A 21,141-nucleotide genomic window follows, 5' to 3' on the forward strand; every position below is an offset into this window, starting at 1 on the left:
GTTATAAAATACAATTTAATTGGTCACATGCTTCGTAGACAGTGGGTGTAGACTAACAGTGAACTGCTTACTTACGGGTCCTTTTCCAACAATGCGGAGTTATAGACAAATGTGTATAAAATGGAAATGGTGACTTGAATAAAAAGAACAAGTACAAATAACGTGTGTGTACGTACGTACGTACGTACGTACGTACGTACACACACACAGGGATTAACAGAACCGAGTTGGTATAGGTAGGGGTCAATTGACTAGCAACGTCTTATGTGGTGTATTAGTAATGGGGGGGATCAATAGTTACAAATCACAATCTTTTTGGACAACATTGATATTTGACTCAAGTATTTTTTTTCTACTGTAGGTAGAGTTAGCTAGCGCTAGTCGTCTGCACCAAAACTCCTGTATTTTAATCCTATAGCTTGATCTCATCATTTTAAAATGGTGAACCAATGTTTTTAGGATGTTTTATTTCCCTGACTGAAACTCGTTTTTTCATTCTGTCTCTGCAGCAGACATATAGTGAGCAATATGTTTGGAACATCAAATTGCAATACATTGCATTTCTCAATACATATGCTATTGTGATATCTTATCGAATGGTCCCTGGCAATTCCCAGCCCTATTGGTTATGTGGGCAAAGAAGCATTTTTGACCAAATTGGGAAATGACAAATTCATCCTCTCTGTTTCTTGCAATTATCTGTTAGCGAAATATAATCTCTAACCGTTAGTTTCAGAATTACCATTATATTGATAGGGGAGTTCTGCTCAGTCATATAGATCACATTTGACGTTAAACTCAGTTCTCTGACACTGTTGGTGTCAGTTCTGCATTTACGCGCCCTGACGTCAGGGCCCTGTCCTCAGTGGGGCAGGTATGATGCGCCTCTCTCACAGTAAACTCGCCCACTGAGGAAGTGTGAATGGGAACGTCTCATAAAGGATTTTCATGGAGCTGACTCATTGGAGGCCTTTCCTGCAATTGCTCGCAGTCCGTCTCTGGTGTTTTTTATTTTATTTTTTAGCTTCTCTTTTTTTTGTTTTTGTTACGGCTTGCATGACTACATTTCAGTGTCTGACTATCTCTGCTGCTTCGCTTTAATTTTGGTATTGATGTGCAGGTTTTCACTGGTCTTTAGCTTTGGGATTCCTTCCTCAACTCTGTGTGTGAATTCAAGAACAAAAGTTGTCCTTTACAGTCTTGAGAATTCTCTAGAATCTTCCCAGATTCAGGTGGAATAAGCTCCAGAACATGACCGTTTTTGTCTTTTGCACTGTTGAGTCATTGATACAGCCTAGCCCAGGGCTATTCAACTGTATTCTTACGGGGGCCAGGTGTGTGTGTGTGTGTGTGTGTGTGTGTGTGTGTGTGTGTAAAAGGGGGGGAAAAAAAAGAAAAGGTATTGCAGGCAGGCCAGACATTTTCCACATGCTATTATTCTTCGGAAGAAATGTATTAAAAAAGCAGCGCACGCACACACCAATAAAGCACTTTTCTTCAAATTAAAGTGGAGGGCGCTCAACCAACGTAAGTTGAGGTGCAACCAAAACATTTTTCTAATTGAGAAGAACAAGGCGCAGCGCTTGCTTACTATTTTAACTATTAAAAGATACGGGTCCGCCCGTTTTTTAAATTTATTTATTTATTTTTTCCCCCCCCTTCCAATTTTCCTCTAAAATGACACCCAACTCTAACTGCCTGTAACTCAGGCCCTGAAGCAAGGATATGCATTTTCTTGGTACCATTTGAAAGGAAACGCTGTGGAAATGTGAAAGGAATGTAGGAGAATATAACACAATAGATCTGGTAAAAACTTATACAAAGAAAAAAACAACCATCCTTTTGTATATTTTTTTGTACCATCTTTGAAATGCAAGAGAAAGGCCATCATGTATTATTCCAGCCCAGCTGCAATTTAGATTTTGGCCACTAGATGGCAGCAGTGTTTGTGCGTAGTTTGTCAGATCAAATGAACCATTGCATTTCTGTTAAAATGTTGTGTCAAGACTGCCCAAATATGCCTAATTTGTTTATTAATATGTTCAAAACTGTGCACTCTCCTCAGACAATAGCATGGTATTCTTTCACTGTAATAGCTACTGTAAATTGCACTGTGCAGTTAGATTAACAAGAATTTAAGCTTTCTGCCAATATCAGATATGTCTATGTCCTGGGTAATGTTCTTGTTATTTACAACCTCAGGCTAATGCGATTAGCATATGTTAGCTCAACCGTCCCGTGGAAGGGATACCGATCCCGAAGAAGTTTAAAGATTATTTTAAGTTATTGTTGTCATTTAAAATAATCTGAAAACTAAGCATCTCAATAAATAACAAACATATGTCAAATCATGTAATGCCAAATTCCAGTCTGAAGGAAGTATTCTTTGAATTAATTTCCCTCAGTCATTAGGTGTTTTTTTTTTTTTTTTTTTTTCTCACTCCCTTCTAACGAGTACTTGTGAGTCTCAGAGGGGAAACAGAAGGCACATATGTGTTCCTAAGTCGTAGAGTTCAGGAATGGGGTCATTATAGTTTTAAACTGTTCAAATGCTAGAGCCAAATTCATATGAACAAAAAATAGATGCTAGAAACTACACTATAGACAACCACCAAAGTACTTGTCATTTTGACACTGAATGTCTGTATTTTGGCAGGGATTTTTTGCAGGTCTTTTTTATTAATGTTCAAAATTGCTCACAGGGCTAAATTAATAAACGGGCTGTATCTGGGCCGCCAGTAGAATAGCCCTGGCCTTAAGACTGCCGAGGAATGCAGTCTTGAGATGAATCTCCTCAGTTAGAGCCCAGCTTGATCCACAGCCCAAGCTTTACAAAACCTCAGTTTGTTCAGCGTGTTTTGCCTCCCTCCAGGTTTCTTGCAGGTGAGGGTTTTCTATTTGGATTGGTTGGCTCTTAATTGGGTCAAGCCCAGCTTACGCCAAACACAGAGGGCCTCTGTCAAACAAAGTTAGCCGCCAAAGTCCTTGACATTAACTGCGCAAGTTCATCCTATGCCCAAAAAAGGTACAGAAAAAACCCCACATTGCGGCCTTTCCCCACCCCTCCTCCATTTGCCTCAAGCTAATATAAGCCCAATGTACGTCAGGAAGCCAGAAAGATACATTCACCTATCAATAATGGGGGTGAGTGGAGAGTAATGGCAGTCGACGGGGTTGGATTAGATTTTTGGCAATGGACGGACTGCTGCTCTACTCTTTTCTCCAAAACTGAGATACCTAGCTGGATCCCACTCTCCTTTTGTCAGATGGGCTTAGAATTCTCACAAACTGCCTTTTAGCCAATTGTAGTCATGGTCTTTTGGAGTGGCAGGTGGTGCATCCAGTCTATTCACAGCTTAGAGCGCTCCAGTTGGTCCGAGCTGGTTGCCCAATGGGGCAGCCCAGTGGCAGAAGTTCAAAAAAGCACTTGGCTCTTGTCAATATGCCAAGCAGCAATAATCTTTAAATTGGACCATGGATTCTCTGTCTTTTAAGAGAAAGTTAACTTCTAAGTAAGACTGACTTTTTCATTTTGAATCTGTTTGCGATGAATTTCAACGAGGCTTGTGGTCGGAGCTACTGGTTAAGGAGAAGGAGGATGCTTCTTAATATGCATACATCACTATAGTGAAGGAGATTTACACAGAGTTTGGCTACACATTTAATAGGGAGCATTTTAGTTGGCACAGATGGAAAGTCCTATCACATCTGCTGTGGTCCAATGGGGACTGGAGAAAGCCCCCTCTTTGATGGGTCCCCGGCCAAGTCCCTCATAACCATTTGAGTTTAAAATGGTGCTGTGACCATCTGCGAATAAAGTGGCTAACATAGCCAGGAATGGCTGATTTGGGATTCCTGGTGCAATGTCATCCATTGTTTCACTCTCCAATCTGAACACAGAAGGCCATCAACAGTTGTTTATTAGCCCAGCTGCTGCCCTTGGTGGAGTCACAGACAATATTATGTAAGAAGTGTTTATCAATTGTGGCATTTTATTCTGAATCATTTGGCAGTATTGTGTATATGTAGGTTACAATGTTTGCTTTGATTCTATACATTGATGGTACGATTTGAAAATGTGAAGTTGCAACTTTATTTTCATGCACATTTTGTCCTGCTGGTTAGTACCTAGCATGTAAATGTAAGCCTAATGGCTGCTCATCCAGAAGCAGCTAACTCATGAAATAACTTTTGAACATATCTGGTGCAACAAATCGTGCTACACTTGACATCTGTGGATAGATTGCTTCAGAGTCTAACCCACTTGTGTTGGTGGAATGGTGACCCGAGTGAGCTGCTGATGCAGTTAGCCTTGATAATAATTACTTAGATTTACCCCTAATGTGCAGAAACATTTGGTGATAGCAAAGCTTTTCCGATCATTTACAGGATGTGTTTAACTGACTTTGTCTGCCTGCATTAGCCATTTAGCTTGTCTGTCCTCGCACTTCAAGATTCCAATGGTGGCACTGTACCCCCCCCCCCCCCCCCCCTTTCCATCAGCAATCCCCCACCCCCTCGGCACTGGGAACAGCGCTCGATTGGCTCAGTGCTATTTGAATGAACAAGGCCCCCTCCTTTCCCTCTCCTCTCTCTCCCTCCCTGCCTTCTCAAACACCCTCAGCTCTTGTCTCTATTTATAGCCCTAGCCCCGCCCCTCCCCTGCCACTCAGCAGCTATTTCCAGCCGCCCTGAGCAGCCCAGTCTGTTTGTAAACTCAGTAGCGCTCCTCTTCTACTTCTGTGCTCTGCATCGGGGGAGGGGGGGGGGAAGACATGAACAAACGAACGGGGGATAAAAAAAAAAGAGATTTAGGCTAGGGTACAACCCCTTTTTTTGGAAAGACGCTGCAGGTTTTAATTCGTCTACCACTAGTTGAGGTGATGGGTGGTTCTGACTGCTTTCTCCTCTGTGACAGATGCAGAGTGCAGCAGTGCTGCCTTTGTGAAGAGAACAAGGAAGGAGGAGGACACGCTGCAGTAGGAGGAGAGACTAGGTGGCTAACATTCAATGCCGTCAACAAAAGTCTACCTCCCGAGCACCGTCTACACAACCTCCTAGTGATCTATTTTCAGCTTCTCACTCTCTCTCCCCCTCTTCTCTATCTCGCTCCTCCTTCTCTCTCCTCTCGCCATTCGCTGATCTCTCCCGTGGCGCTCTCAGATCTTCGCCGACGCAGTGACAGCCAGACTATTGAGCTGACTGTGTCCACGTCTACTCTGCTTGCGACACAGACGACTGGTGCTTTTTGGATGAGATTCACACTGAATTTTTTTTCTCTTTTTTTGCCTGCTATTTCTTTTCCCCAGCTTGACAGTTTTTCATGCGTGGTGTTTTGAGAAGGCTACGTAACTCCAAGAGGGCGGTGTGTATTTTAACTTTGCTCCTGAGTGGTTCAGTGCTGGTCTACTCGCCTCTGGCCAAACTACTTGTTTTGTTTCTTCTGTAGCCTGTGCTGGGAACAACTCTCACTGTTCACCTGGAGACACAGTTCTGTTTGAGCCATGGAACTTCAAGGATCTCTCTCCATCAGTTGTTTCATCTCTAGAAGAGGAATTCTGGAGTTTTCTTTAAAGATCTAAGAGGGATTTCGCAGTGTTCACCTTCTCATCTAGTCCAAGGTTTTCTCTAATTTTCTGCTGCTGAAACTTGCCTGGATAGTGTTGTTTTTTTTGTTGTTTTCCCATATGTATTGGAAGGACACCCTTGCATTGGCATGCTTTTAAGGCCCACAGTGCCGGGGCTGTGTGCAATGTTGCAGACCATCTATGAGACCGAGTCCTGCTTCTCCTCAGACGCCGTGTCCAGCAGGGCGCAACCTCTGGAGCTGCTGCCCCAGTCCCAAGTGTCTGACATGCCCAGTGCTGGTGAGTCATACAGGGGGTTGAGGGCAGGGGAAGGGTGGGTGCATGTCTGAGCACCTGAGAGGATGTCATTTTTTTGTAGGACTGTTGTGGTGTTGTGACTAGAGGTGTATTGTGTTTTTGTCTGTCACTCCATGTTATTGTTGAAGCTGCTTTTTGAGGGAAGGACTTTTTTTAAAGGAATGCATAGAAACCGACTACGGCCACTCAAGTTTTGGACTCGGTCTCAGTCTTCTACAGCTACGTCCTAGTGTGCGCTGAGAGGACGGGGGATGGATTTACTGCTCACCCGTGCTTAAATCAGCAGAGCGGAACGGCTATAGAGCAGCATGTGGGTGGTTCTCTTGCATATGCTCCCCTTGTTTACCCGACACCTGTTCAAATAAGTGGATGTGCGCATTTCCTTTGATTTTCTAACCTTCATGAATTGTCCCGCTGGCACTGACCTTGGTACGGTTCATTTGTGAAAAACATGACCGGATAGTGCTGACATTTTGGTAATGGTGATTTAGTCATGTTTTAAAGAGCTATTAGAATCTGGGACAGGACCTTTTTTGGGGACTTTACCTGGTTTGTGTTTTCCTATAAAATAGGTAATAGATGGATGGGTAGATAATAGGCTAGGCAAAGGCTGTTTCTTTAAATAAGGTTTCCTATTACAACAATGAGCATATGTTTATCATGTCAAGGACTATGCTCAATATGTTCTCCGCACTTTACAGCTACAAAGTATTTCAGGATTAGACATTTAGTGGGTCAGCAATTTGGGGGGGATACATTTTACATTTTAGTCATTTAGCTCAGTGTATTCCTCTTAAGATGGCTAGGTTCGACAACCACATCATATAGTACATTTATTTCCTCAAAGTAGCTATCAGCAAAGTCGGCACTAGTAAGGGGGGAAAAAAGTAGTGCGAGTTAGTTTACAAAATGCACCAAGGTTTTTCTGCGCTGTCTTGACACCTTGTACTTTAATCCTGTGAAAAGTTTTAGTAACTTTAGTAGAATTTCCCTTGATAAAGTGTGAGGTGCTACTGAAGGTGTTTTTGCTCAGGTTTGTTAACGCCAGCCTGTTACAAAAACTGGATCCTGTGAATTGAGGTCTTTGTTGCCCACTGAGAAGCAGTAGACAAGGCCTTAACACGTAACATGTTTATTAAAAAGCTCCACCACCACGACCACAGGAAATAGAAGGAATGCCAGGTCCTTTGATCGGCTTAACCAGGATCATAAAGTGACGGGGACCTGACCTGCGGCAACAATGGTTACCCTCCACCGGAAGCTTCCTGGCTGCACCAGTTTTATCAATGTTACCGTTGCTCAGTCCAGACATATAGGTTTTATGATGATCCAACCTCACACGATATCAGTGGTTTCCTCATATGATAGCCTAATATAGGCTTTGTAAATGTTACTGTTTCTCCAGACATACGCTACCGTTCAAAAGTTTGGGGTCGCTTAGAAATGTCCTTGTTTTTGAAGAAAAGCAAAGAAAATTGTCAATTTTAAAATAACATGAAATTGATCAGAAATACAGTGTAGACATGGTTAATGTTGTAAATTTCTATTGTAGCTGGAAACGGTGGATTTTTTTTATTTTTATGGAATAGGCATACAGAGGCCCATTATCAGCAATCACTCCTGTGTTCCAATGGCATGTCGTGTTAGCTAATCCAAGTTTATCATTTTAAACGGCTAATTGATCATTAGAAAACCCTTTTGCAATTATGTTAGCACAGCTGAAAACTGTTTTGATTAAAGAAGCAATAAAACTGTCCTGCTTTAGACTAGTTGAGTATCTGGAGCATCATCATTTGTGGGTTCGATTATAGGCTCAAAATGGCCAGAAACAAAACTTTCTTCTGAAACTCATCAGTATATTCTTGTTCTGAGAAATGAGGGCTATTCCATGTGAGAAATTGCCAAGAAACTGAAGATCTTGTACAATGCTGTGTACTAACTACTCCCTTCACAGAACAGCGCAAACTGGATCTAACCAGAATAGAAAGAGTAGTGGGAGGCCCCAGTGCACAACTGAGCAAGAGGACAAGTACATTAGTGTGTCTAATTAAACAGGCGCCTCACAAGTCCTCAACTGGACGCTTCATTAAATAGTACCCGCAAAACACCAGTCTCAAACGTCAACGGTGAAGAGGCGACTCCGGGATGCTGGCCTTCTAGGCAGAGTTGCAAAGAAAAAGCCATATCTGACTGGCCAATGAAAAGATTAAGATGGGCAAAAGAACACAGACACTGGACAGAGGAAGATTGGAATAAAGTGATACGGACAGACAAATCTAACTTTGAGGTGCTCGGATCACAAAGAAGAACATTCGTGAGACGCAGAAAAAATAAAAAAGATGATGAGGAGTGCTTGACGCCATCTGTCAAGCATGGTGGAGGCAATGTGACGGTCTGGGGGTGCTTTGGTGGTAGTAAAGTGGGAGATTTGTACAGGGTAAAAGGGATCTTGAAGTAAGGCTATCACTCCATTTTGCAACGCCATGCCTTACCCTGTGGACGGCACTTAATTGGCGCCAATTTCCTCCTACGACAGGACAATGACCCAAAGCACAGCTCCAAACTATGCCAGAACTATTTAGGGAAGAAGCAGTCAGAAGATCAGCTATCTGTGCTGGCCACTCCATTATAGTCACCGGATCTCAACCCTATTGAGCTGTTGTGGGAGCAGCTTGACTGTATGGTACATAAGAAGTGCCCATCAAGCCAATCCAACTTGTGGGATGTACTTCAGGAAGCATGGGGTGAAATCTCTTCAGATTACCTCAACAAATTGACAACTAGAATGCCAAAGGTCTGCAAGGCTGTAATTGCTGCAACTGAAGGATTCTTTGACGAAAGCAGAGTTTGAAGGACACAATTTTAAAAAATATATATATATATATATATATTTATTATTTATTACCTTGTCAACATCTTGATAATATTTCCTATTCATTTTGCAACTCATTTCATGTATGTTTTCATGGAAAACAAAGGACATTTCTAAGTGACCCCAAACTTTTGAACGGGTGTGTGTGTGTGTGTGCGCTCACTCACACGACTGCTTTTCTACAATAATATCCTGCCTCTAAATATACCCCCGCCTGCCATAATAGGACTATGCTCTAATTACTACGACTAACAATATCAGGTAAGAAGAGTCAACTCCCACTGCAATATTTTTTAGCATGGGATAAAATGTTTGTATATTCCTATTATTGATGTATAAGGATTTCTGATCGGTTATGGGCCTATCACAATCTAAAAATCAGATTATTTTAGATAAAAGAAAAGATTCAGCAGATATGACTTCTATTTGAGCAAGCCAGATGGAGTAAGTTATACACAATAAGCCTTTTTTATTATGTTATCTAATTATAATGTAGTCAGCTCAACAACACAGCATATCTAGAGTGAAGGTTGTCAGACTGTTGGTCAGTAGGTAATGCTTCATAACAGCCAGCTGAGGTGAAGACAGTTCCAGGACAGTGCCTGTGACACATCCCGTTGATTGTGGAGTGCAGGGCAGGTAGCAATGTAGGTAAGGTAAGAGATGATTGTCTGGGGACACACCACACATGTACAGACACACACACACACACACACACACACACACACACACCCAACTCCACCATCCCAGACATGGGTGTGAGCACAGCACGGGGCTGGTAAACAGGCGTGACATGCCTGGGTGCTCATTATAGCACTGGAACATAAGAGGGGGGAGTGCTGCGGGTTGACAAGCCCTGGTGGTGACGGGGGGGGGAATGCTATATTTACATTTGTCTTCATTTAGCAGCCTCTAGGAAGAAAATAAACCTAGTACTCAAATAATACTGCGACTTTTCCCCCACACATCACTGTTGGTGGGTTGCAAAAGTCCTCTACTTGTGGGGTGTAGACCTATAACAGACTCCTGTACAGGACAGCTAGAACACAGCAGGCCTGCTCCTGCAGTCAGTCCCTCCATTCATTTTTACCCCTCACATAACTCTTGCATCCATCTTGAAACTGAAAACGTACACAGAACATTCCAAATTCATAAAACTGTTACCCAAGGCCCCATATGATTCATAATGCGGTTTGAATGGACTAAATAAGCCATTTTGGACCACAGCGAATCAAGCAGAGTATGACTAAACGACAAGAGGCTTTTTTAAAGACAACCCCTTAATTAGGCCTATCACAAGGCACATCTAATTTGAGCATGGCAAATTGAAACACAATCAAGGATTTCTTCTAAAAAGATTACACCTACTAAATTAGCTCCTATTCAAACTACCAACCATCATATCCAAGGAACCAGCCTAATACCTTGCCTGCATAGTGTGGAAGAATGAGGGCTAATGGTGGGATCATGGGTTGTTTCAGAAAGTCCCGTTTACACCGACAACCCCTATCAAACATTCCATCTCAATAAGGATCTGGACCACATGAAAGGCCCTAGTGATTCCTGGTTGGATCACAGTTCCGACGCATACGTCTGCACTTGACTGCTCATAATTACAGGTCCGTGTTGCAGTGAGGGTTGTGGGCAGCCCCCAGCAGCTGGCTGCAGTGCGTAGCCTTGCGCTAGCAATATACCCTGCTCTAAGAAAAACATCTGCAAACTCAAACCATTTTGATGTAGCAACCGGCCCAGAGCCTCAGAACATGCAGGGCTTTAAAAAGGGCTCCATCTGTATAGCTGGATTGCAACAGTCATGACAGAGTTGGCAATAACTGAACTCAAGTTTCACTACCAGCCTATTGCCTTCTCAGCCTTATTACTTGACAGTCTTTTGAGAAGAACATTTTTCAACTATGTACAATTTGCATCATGTGATTACTGTGATCACTTTGACACATGGGCCAAAGGAGGACAGGGCTGTGAACAATTACAAGGTAGTGACTGAGGCATAACTGTGACAAAGCACCTTGTGCCACTAAACCAATTGGTTAGAAGGCATGACTGTGAAAGTGTGTTGTGGCCTAGCGACCTTGTTCTTGGCCCCATAAATCCCTTGTTGACATCACCACAGCATCATTCAAAGAAACTGGGACAAATCAATGTTCTACCTCATCCAGTGAGAATAGACATCTGACCGATGTACAAGGCAAAGTGGAGGGTGGTGACAGCCAGCTGCAGGAAGAGGGAGATATCATAATGAAGTCACAGGCTGATCACTGAATGTCATCATGTTCAACTGAAATGACCAGGAGGGAGAAACAGATTCATGTTTGCATGCCAGTGATTTCACATGGTGTGTTACAATGATATAGCCTAATGATGATATAGACCGGCAAGCCAATATCAGCTATATCAGATCTCCAAGTGTATGCTGCTCCCAAGTCTAGCCACTTAAGTCTAGCAAGACGAAGGAGTTGATCGTGGCCTATAGGAAAAGGAGGGCCGAACAGGCCCACATTAACAGGGCTGTAGTGGAGCGGGTCGAGAGTTTCAAGTTCTTTAATGTCCACATCACCAATGAACGATTATGGTCCAAACACACCAAGACATTTGTGAAGAGGGCACGACAACACCTTTTCCCCTTCAGGAGACTGAAAAGATTTGGCACAGGTCCCCAGATCCTCAACTGCTCGGCATCTGACCGTAAGGTGCTGAAGAGGGTAGTGCGTATGGCCCAGTACATCACTGGAGGCCAAGCTTCCTGCCATACAGGATCTCTATACTAGGCGGTGTCAGAGGAAGACTCCAGTCACCCAAGTCATAGACTGTTCTCTCTGCTACCGCACAGAAAGTGGTTCTGGAGCACCAAGTCTAGGTCCAAAAGGCTCCTTAATTCTACCCCGAAGCCATAAGACTGCTGAACAATTAATCAAAATGGCCACCCGGACTATTTACATGGCTGCTACTCACTGCTTATTATCTATGAGTAGTCACTATCCCCATCTACATCTCGACTAACCTGTACCCACGCACATTGACTGAGTACCGATACCCCTTGTATATAGCCTCGTTATTGTTATGTGATTTTCATGTTACTTTTAGATTTTATATGTATTTAGTAAATATTTTAACTCTTTCTTGAACGGCATTGTTGGTTACCGGCTTGTAAGCAAGCATTTCACGGTAAGGTCTACACCTGTTGCATTCGGCACGTGACAAACATCTGAAGAGTTAATGTTCTGCTGAAGAATGTGCTGTTTACTGTTAAATCACTTGAATCAGCTTGAAATACAGTAAACATTGAATAAGTCTGAACATCGCTTAAATGTACTTCTAACACGCAATTACATTTCTGATGCTGATTCTTAAAATACAGGACATGTAGCCTAGTTTGTGTGCATGAACATGTCGACTACTTCGTAAGTAATATAATTACAGGAATATTTTCAGGAGAGCAAGCCAGTGACAAATCAATCTAGTTTATTTAGCTCACCTATCACCTAGCTGTAATTGCCACCCTACTCAGGAGTTCATTGATTTTTTTTTCTTTGAAGAATGTCAGTGTGATTTTTGTCTGAAACAGAATGGCAGGTTTGACAGGGTCAGGTATCTGGTTGCTGCAAATTCATTCAGTCACCCTTTCAGTTGCAAATCTGTAATCCATCTGATCTCAAATGAGTCACTCTGATCTGCAGCAGTAAGTGCTGCTTTTCCATGATCTAAATCAAGGTTTGATTACTACACAATATTGCCAGGCCTCCCAAGTGGCGCAGCGGTCTTATGCACTGCATGGCAGTGTTGCGGCATCAATACAGCCTGGGGTTCGTTCCCAGGCTGTGTCACAACCGGCCGTGACCGGGAGTCCCATAGGGTGGCGCACAATGGGCCCAGCATCATTCGGGTTAGGGGACAGTTTGGCCGGGGGGGCTTAACTTGACTCCTCTCGCTCAAGCGACTCCTTGTAGCGGGCCGGGCACCCGCAAGCTGGCTTCCGGGTTAAGCGAGCAGGTGTTAAGAAGCACGGCTTGGAGGGTCATGTTTTGGAGGACGCATGACTCGACCTTCGCCTCTCCCGAGCCTGTTGGGGAGTTGCAGCGAGAAGATCGTGATCATGAGATTGGGGAGAAAATGCAGCAAGAGTCTACTGCACTGGTTGTGTCAGTCGCACACAAAGCCTTTCCCTGTAAACTATAATGCCTGCTTAAAATCAGACAGAACCATCTGTTGTCCACAGTGATAGTCAAACCAACACACACACGCCACCTGATGAGACACTTTTTTTTTTTTTCTCCAGCGACAAAACAGCTTACTGCATATGCAGCTTACACACGCAAACAAATACACCAGGCACAGAAACAAAGGCAAACCATTAAAAGGTATAGGGTAGACAGTCGTACTCCTGCTACTTATATAACCACAGTTCACATCAGAGTAAATGGCAGATTATTCTCAATACATCAGGGCATATGGAAGGAGCAAGAGCATAGATTCACCTCTAGCCGATTAGAATGGTCAGCACCAGTTATGGAGCCCAATAGCCTTAAAGTCACTTATATCATGAGGTTGGATTATCATACACAACCGCTCATAAATTTGGGGTCACTTAGAAATGTCCTTTTGTTTTCCATGAAAACACATGAAATGAGTTGTAAAATGAATAGGAAATATAGTCAAGTTGACAAGGTTATAAATAAGGATTTTAAATTGAAATAACAATTAATAATAAGTGTCCTTCAAACTTTGCTTTCGTCAAATAATCCTCTAGTTGCAGCAATTACAGCCTTGCAGACCTTTGGCGTTCTAGTTGTCAATTTGAGGTAATCTGAAGATTTCACCCCATGCTTACTGAAGTACCTCCCACAAGTTGGATTGGCTTGATGGGCACTTATGTACCATACGGTCAAGCTGCTCCCACAACAGCTCAATAGGGTTGAGACCCAGTGACTGTGCTGGCCACTCCATTATAAACAGAAAACCAGCTGACTTCTTCTTCCCTAAATAGTTCTTGCATAGTTTGGAGCTGTGTTTTGGGTCATTGTCCTGTCGTAGGAGGAAATTGGCTCCAATTAAGCGCCGCCCACAGGGCATGGCGTTGATAGCCTTACTTCAAGATCCCTTTTACCCTGTACAAATCTCCCACTTTACTACCACCAAAGCACCCCCAGACCGTCACATTGCCTCCACCATGCTTGACAGATGGCGTCAAGCACTCCTCAGCATTTTTTAAATTTTTTCTGCGTCTCACGAATGTTCTTCTTTGTGATCAGAGCACCTCAAAGTTAGATACCACTTTATTCCAATCTTCCTCTGTCCAGTGTCTGTTCTTTTGACCATCTTAATCTTTTCATTGGCCAGTCAGATATGGCTTTTCTTTGCAACTCTGCCTAGAAGGCCAGCATCCCGGAGTCGCCTCTTCACTGTTGACATTGAGACGGGTGTTTTGTGGGTACTATTTAATGAAGCTGCCAGTTGAGGCCTTTGAGGCATCTGTTTCTCAAACTAGACACTCAAATGTACTTGTCCTCTTGCTCAGTTGTGCACCGGGTTCTCCCACTACTCTTTCTATTCTGGTTAGAGCCAGTTTGCTCTGTTCTGTGAAGGGAGTAGTTAGTACACAGCATTGTACAAGATCTTCAGTTTCTTGGCAATTTCTCGCATGGAATAGCCCTCATTTCTCAGAACAAGAATCGACTGATGAGTTTCAGAAGAAAGTTCTTTGTTTCTGGCCATTTTGAGCCTGTAATCGAACCCAGAAATTATTTTTCATTTTTTTATTTAACCACGTAGGCTAGTTGAGAACAAGTTCTCATTTACAACTGCGACCTTGCCAAGATAAAGCAAAGCAGTTTGACACACAACAACATAGTTACACATGGAATAAACAAAACATAGTCAATCATACTATATGCAGTGTGTGCAAATGAGGTAAGATAAGGGAGGTAAGGCAATAAATAGGCCATAGTGGCGAAATAATTACAATATAGCAATTAAACACTGGAGTGATAGATGTGCAGATAGATGAATGTGCAAGTAGAGATACTGGGGTGCAAAGGCGATAGATACAATATGGGGATGAGGTAGTTGGATGGGCTATTTACAGATGGGCTATGTACAGGTGCCATGATATGTGAGCTGCTCTGACAGCTGGTGCTTAAAGTTAGTGAGGGAGATATGGCTTCAGTGATTTAAAAAAAAAAATAATGTTTCTTCCAGTCATTGGCAGAAGAGAACTGGAAGGAAAGGCGGCCAAAGGAGGAATTGGCTTTGGGGGTGACCAGTGAGTTGAGGTAAGGCGGGGCTTTACCTAGCAAAGACTTATAGATGACCTGGAGCCAGTGGGTTTGGCGACGAATATGAATCGAGGGCCAGCCAACAAGAGCATACAGGTTGCAGTGGTGGGTAGTATATGGGGCTTTGACAAAACGGATGGCACTGTGATAGACTGCATCCAATTTGTTGAATAGAGTGTCGGAGGCTATTTTGTAAATGACATCGCCGAAGTCGAGGATCAGTAGGATGGTCAATTTTACGAGGGTATGTTTGGCAGCATGAGTGAAGGATGCTTTGTTGCGAAATAGGAAGCCGATTCTAGATTTAATTTTGAATTGGAGATGCTTAATGTGAGTCTGGAAGGAGACTTTACAGTCTAACCAGACAGCTAGGTATTTGTAGTTGTCCACATATTCTAAGTCAGAACCATCCAGAGTAGTGATGCTGGGTGGGCGGGCAGTGATCGGTTCAAGAGCTTGCGTTTACTTTTCCTTGCATTTAAGAGCAGTTGGAGGCCACGGAAGGAGAGTTGTATGGCATTGAAGCTCGTCTGGAGGTTAGTTAACACAGTGTCCAAAGAAGGGCCAGAAGTATACAGAATGGTGTTGTCTGCATAGAGGTGGATCAGAGAATCACCAGCAGCAAGAGTGACGACATTGATGTATACAGAGAAGAGAGACGGCCCGAGAATTGAACCCTGTGGCACCCCCATAGAGACTGCCAGAGGTCCGGACAACAGGCCCTCCGATTTGACACACTGAACTCTGTCTGAGAAGTAGTTGGTTAGCCAGGCGAGGCAGTCATTTGAGAAACCAAGCCTGTTGAGTCTGCCGATAAGAATACGGTGATTGACAGAGTCGAAAGCCTTGGCCAGGTCGATGAAGACGGCTGCACAGTATTGTCTCTTATCGATGGCGGTTATGATATCGTTTAGGACCTTAGAAAGGCAGGGTAGGATAGATATAGGTCTGTAGCAGTTTGGGTCTAGAGTGTCTCCCCCTTTTGAAGAGAGGGATGAACGCGGCAGCTTTCCAATCTTTGGGGATCTCAGACGATACAAAAGAGGTTGAACGGGATAGGGGTTGCAACAATTTCGGCAGATAATTTTAGAAAGAGGGTCCAGATTGTCTAGCCCGGCTGATTTGCAGGGGTCCAGATTTTGCAGGTCTTTCAGAACATCAGCTATCTGGATTTGGGTGAAGGAGAAATGGGGGAGGCTTGGGTGAGTTGCTGTGGGGGGGTGCAGGGCTGTTGACCGGGGTAGGGGTAGCCAGGTGGAAGCATGGGTAGCCAGGTGGAAGCATGGCCAGCCAGGTGGAAAGCATGGTCAGTCATAGAAAAATGCTTATTGAAATTCTATATTATAGTTTATTTATCGGTGGTGACATTGTTTCCTAGCCTCAGTGCAGTGGGCAGCTGGGAGGAGGTGCTCCACATAATCTAAAGGTCAGTTTTATTGCTTCTTTAATCTGAACAACATAATTGCAAAAGAGTTTTCTAATGATCAATTAGTCTTTTTAAAATGATTATCTTGGATAACACAACGTGCCATTGGAACACTGGAGTGATGGTTGCTGATAATGGGCCTCTGTACGCTTATGTAGATATTCCATTAAAAATCAGCCATTTCCATCTACAATTGTCATTCACAACATTAATGTCTACACTGTATTTCAGATCAATTTGATATTTTAATGGACAAAAAATGAGATTTTCTTTAAAAACAAGGACCTTTCTAAGTGACCCCAAACTTTTGTTTGTGTGTGAGAGGTCAGGTGATATTGTATAGACCTCTATGGTGCCCTAGATTCCCCAGAGTTGTGTACGTGCATGTGCATAAGCCCAATATATTTTTCCCTATGAATTTTGGTTTCCAGACCAAACCTGGATACAACTATTGATGCTCACCTCCTAGCATTCAAAGGCCCTAGACAGGTTGGATACAATGATGTGCAGTTTTGCCTGACATGCCCGGGACTTGGATGCAGGACTACCTCAATAGGAAGTGTCCCATGGGTAGCGTGGAGGGGTTGTGGGTGGGGGGTGGTGCGCTGATGCATTCATCCTGGCTGACACCAGAGACGCCCTGGCGGACCCGCTGTCCCCAGACTCTTGTTACCCACACAGAGTCCTCTGCAGCGGGCCAGGGAACTCCAGTTGGGACTCGATCTGCTCTCCAAATATTGATTCATGCATTTGTGCTGAAACTGTCACTGAGTGGAGCTCCCTCTGGGAGGGACCATGGTCCTCTCAGCGCCTTTTGCCTCCTACATGTGATCCCAAGGACTGTCTTTTTTAATATCTGTTTGAAGGGCAACTGTTATAAAATGTGTATCCAACAGAAAGCGAGAATGTTAGGGTGTGTTGATGTCTGCATGTGTTATTGTGGTGTTGGACAAATTATCTTGGGCATCTGAGGTTAGTGGTTCGCAGCTCGCAGCAATTGACTACATTACAAATCACTGTGGTGACTATTCAAACCCAAATGGTATGGTATTTATATGGGTAGGTTCCATGGGCACCCCAGATGCCAAGGAGGGCAGAATGTGTTGCTGCTGAATCCAGCGGGAGGTGGCACTTCAACCTCTCTTGGTTCTTGTCTCCAGTACACTGGTATCACGTGTTTGTGTGTGTGAACATGTAACTTGATCCTGCAGCAGACTCCACTGTTGTGGCTGAGAAGCAGCGAGACCACAGGGGTTCTATTTTAGCTCAGAGAAAGTCAGACTTCATTAAAGGCTGGAGCTATTTATATCGCTGACAAATAAAGTTGTGAATCCTGAAGGGGCCCATGATCACTGCTTTGAGCCCAGGGGGATTAGCGAGGGGGATGGTGCCCTCTTTTGAGCAGATAGGCAGCTGAAGGTCTTTCTCTGGATCAGGCCACAATACACACCCATTAATATCAAGAAGCCTTTACTGGTTGTCTTTGCTATGCCCAAGATAATTTGTTTTTAAAGTTGAGGTCTATGATTTATGAATAGAATGTTTCTGTACAAATGTTTTCCTTGGCAGCTTCCAAGGCTCCCTTAAGCGAGTGTGACACTAGATTTTTAAAGAAAAGGATGCGCTTCAAAACAAAAACTCACTTATGTTTCAGGGATTTTCTTTGTAAAATGTGCCACTGCTAATACACAGCTGCAGCTTCTCAGAGGGATCATATTATTACTAAATAATCAGGTGCGTCACTATAAAATGCTGGTCTGTTTTATTTTTTTATTTGGGTATGAGGAGCTCTATTTCAACTGGGATATATTCAAACCGAGCCAATCCCTCCCCTACCGCTAAAAAGCGGTATGAAATGAATTCCGCACCACACATAGAAGTTTACCCAGAAAACAACATTCCTCTCATGCAAGCGTTTGACGTCAATGCCGGAACATTTATAGAACATGTAAACAGTGGCAGACTCTCAGGTCAGTGCTTAGCGATGACATTTCATCGTCTCAATGTTTATGCTTTCCATAATTTTTTCCCCCTTCTTTTCAAAAGGAAGGCTATCCCATGTGAGTAACAAATCAACCCTTCAGGGATTGTATCCACCACCTTGTGCACCAGAGTGTGTTTGTGTAGGCTGCTTCATTTGAACGGGATAGTGTTTGGAGTGTGCTGGAGTAGAGTGCCTTATGTCCAGGGATCAACATTCTTTATGGTTCAGGTAAAACGGAGACAACAACAGGGAGCTGTTTGCTGTAGGAAAACTCTCAGAATGCTCCCAGAATTTTCCTTTCAAATTCTTTAGTCCGGGTGAAGGCCTGAATTTCAGCTAGCCATGTCCCCATCGCATGACTCGATCCGGGCAGAAGCAATCTGTAATCTGCTCCAGGCCCATTATGTTCTAACATCCATGCATTACTACATGGCGATCAACAGTTGCATACCAAAGGGAGAATCAAAGGAACAGGCAAGCTACTGGGTAAATGTTAGCTTACATACAAGCCATAGCAATACGTTATAGACCGTCTCTCCTCCCAAGTGTCTTTTTTTGGGCTTCCTCAGAAGAAACTACTAGTTTCTTGTTTTCCCAGAGCAAGGAGCTACCCCTGCAGAAGGCCTGCCAAGGCTTTGGGGGTTCCTGAGGCACATAAATCACACAGGCTATTTACAACCTCTCCTATTAGCATCAGGATGAGGCTCCGACCGCTATAAGACTGTTCCAAAGGATGTAAATATAGGCTATCACCCTGCCTGTGCTCTCTTTCTCCCTCATCTTTCCCACTTTTTTTAGATCTGGGTGCCATTTTTGTCCAAACTGAACAGATCAGGCCAGCTTCTGTTTCTCCCCTCTCTCTCCCCTCTCTCTCTTCGCCGTGTGTGGCTAACAAGGAGAGGATGCAGAGCAGATTTGACAGGGCAGCCTACCTCATGTTGCTTTGTGCTATTTCTGGAAAGCAATATTCATGCTTTTTTTTCCCCCCCTGCGTCTTGCTTTCTCTCTCTCTCTCTCTCTCTCTCTCTCTCTCTCTCTCTCTCTCTCGTCTTTCCAAAGTGTAGTTGGTGTAGCGTTGCTAAAGAAAATAACCATGACGTAAGCTGCACCCTCTGCAGAACAGACTTAAAAAAAAGAGGAGGGAAAGAAAGCTTGTAACAACTCGAATAATAAATGGCTGCACTTCAGACTACATCCCTAGCTGAGTGGAAGGATCAATCAGTCGTCATGAGGAGGTGGCACATACGCTTGACTATTGACACAGCCATGTGTTTGACTCATGGACAGAAAGGACACAACAGTGATAAATATCGTGCTTAGCTATACTTATCCTAATAAAACTCTTAACAGGACCTGTACTTTTTTTCAGAATTTTGGAGTGTGTGCAAAGGTTGACCGTTTGTCAAACAAGCAGATTGTACTTTTAGTCCAGCACACTGTGGGCCTAGCCATTGTCACCCCTGTTTTTTTTGTTTTTATGGTGCGATAAGCTTCGCCCATATTTCAGTGCTGTCTGAGAACCTAATGAATGGACAGTTTGCAGTCCGCAGGGTGAGCGTGGTGTGATTTTTATAAATTCAATTTTATTTTGTATTTATTTATTAATGGGTGTCCTTCAGGTCCATCCCAGAGCCTCCCACCTCGCTGGCCACCTTGAGTCCTGTCTGATAGAATAAAAACCAGTGTACCGGCATGCAATGAGCTCTACATTCGGTGACGTTGGTGGTGATGGTTCTGCACCTCAGTTTCTGGATTAAAGAGTGAGTCTCTTGAGACAGCCACTGACTAGAATGAGGGCGGCCAAGGAGAGGTCCTCTCCCCGACATGCTCTCCGTTCACCCATGATTCTCCCTCAATGTAGCGTACCATCTGGACCTCCTTTACCTTGGAAGCATGGGGAGATAAAGGGACAGGGGCTAATCATAGCTGAAGGGGTGAGGTTTAATATCTTGGACAGCTGGTCATTGCAGCACTAGCTTAATGAGACCACAAAGGCAAGATCCCCCACAAGCTTATATCTCTGGTCCTGGCTGGCCTGTTAAATCCATTATGTGATTAGACAGGGGACTAAGTTTCTGATGTTTATGTTTAATCACCATAAAATCCCCAGTCCACACACCTTGGAAACCCCAAACCAAATGTAGCATGCATCGGTCAGAAAATGTTTTCCAACGTTACAAATAGCTGATTTAAATCTGCTTGAAAATCTATAGCAAGACTTGAAATGGTTGTTTCTCACCCATTTTGAATTCAGGTTTTAACCATTTTTTGTTGTTGTAATATGTCAAGGGGTATGAATACTTTCTGAAAGCACTATCCAGTATCTCTGTTGGACCCACGACCACCGGTCGTTGCACATCAACCTAGCGTTACTGGTGCAGACTAGGGGATTGACGAACTCCACATACTAGCTAGGTTTATTCCACATACTAGCTAGGTTCCTTCGGCAGGGCATGCAAACCATAGATATTTGGCTGTGGAGGCATGATCTAGTCGTATAGGGCACGTGATCCTTTGAACGTGTTGTGGGTGATGAAACAATGGAGCCACATTCAATGAAGGGAAGAGGGTGGGTGGGCGTTTTGCATGTGGTGCTTGGCAAAAGTGGGCATGATCTGTTGACAATTGTAATCCAAACCCAACCTTCATTTACTCGTTGTGACGCACTGATGTTCCAAACTCCA

At 43.6% G+C, this 21,141-nt stretch overlaps 1 protein-coding gene across 9 annotated transcripts in view; it reads left to right on the forward strand.

Moving 5' to 3' along the window:
* Window positions 1-21,141, forward strand: part of LOC115199800 (histone deacetylase 5) — a 75,556-nt gene that overhangs the window by 22,386 nt on the left and 32,029 nt on the right. For 6 of the 9 annotated variants that reach the window (XR_003879416.1, XM_029762252.1, XM_029762290.1 and 3 more), the window contains exon 1: window positions 5,175-5,867. The exons of the other annotated variants lie outside the window; for them this stretch is intronic. Coding sequence is in view for 5 of the 6 variants with exons in the window: in XM_029762252.1 (XP_029618112.1) it covers window positions 5,717-5,867 (151 nt within the window). In the remaining variant the exon portion in view is untranslated. Of the gene's footprint in view, window positions 1-5,174; window positions 5,868-21,141 lie in introns of those variants that run through there. 9 annotated transcript variants of the gene reach the window in all.

Source organism: Salmo trutta, chromosome 1 (genome assembly GCF_901001165.1).
Source record: "Salmo trutta chromosome 1, fSalTru1.1, whole genome shotgun sequence".
Taxonomy (NCBI): domain Eukaryota; kingdom Metazoa; phylum Chordata; class Actinopteri; order Salmoniformes; family Salmonidae; genus Salmo; species Salmo trutta.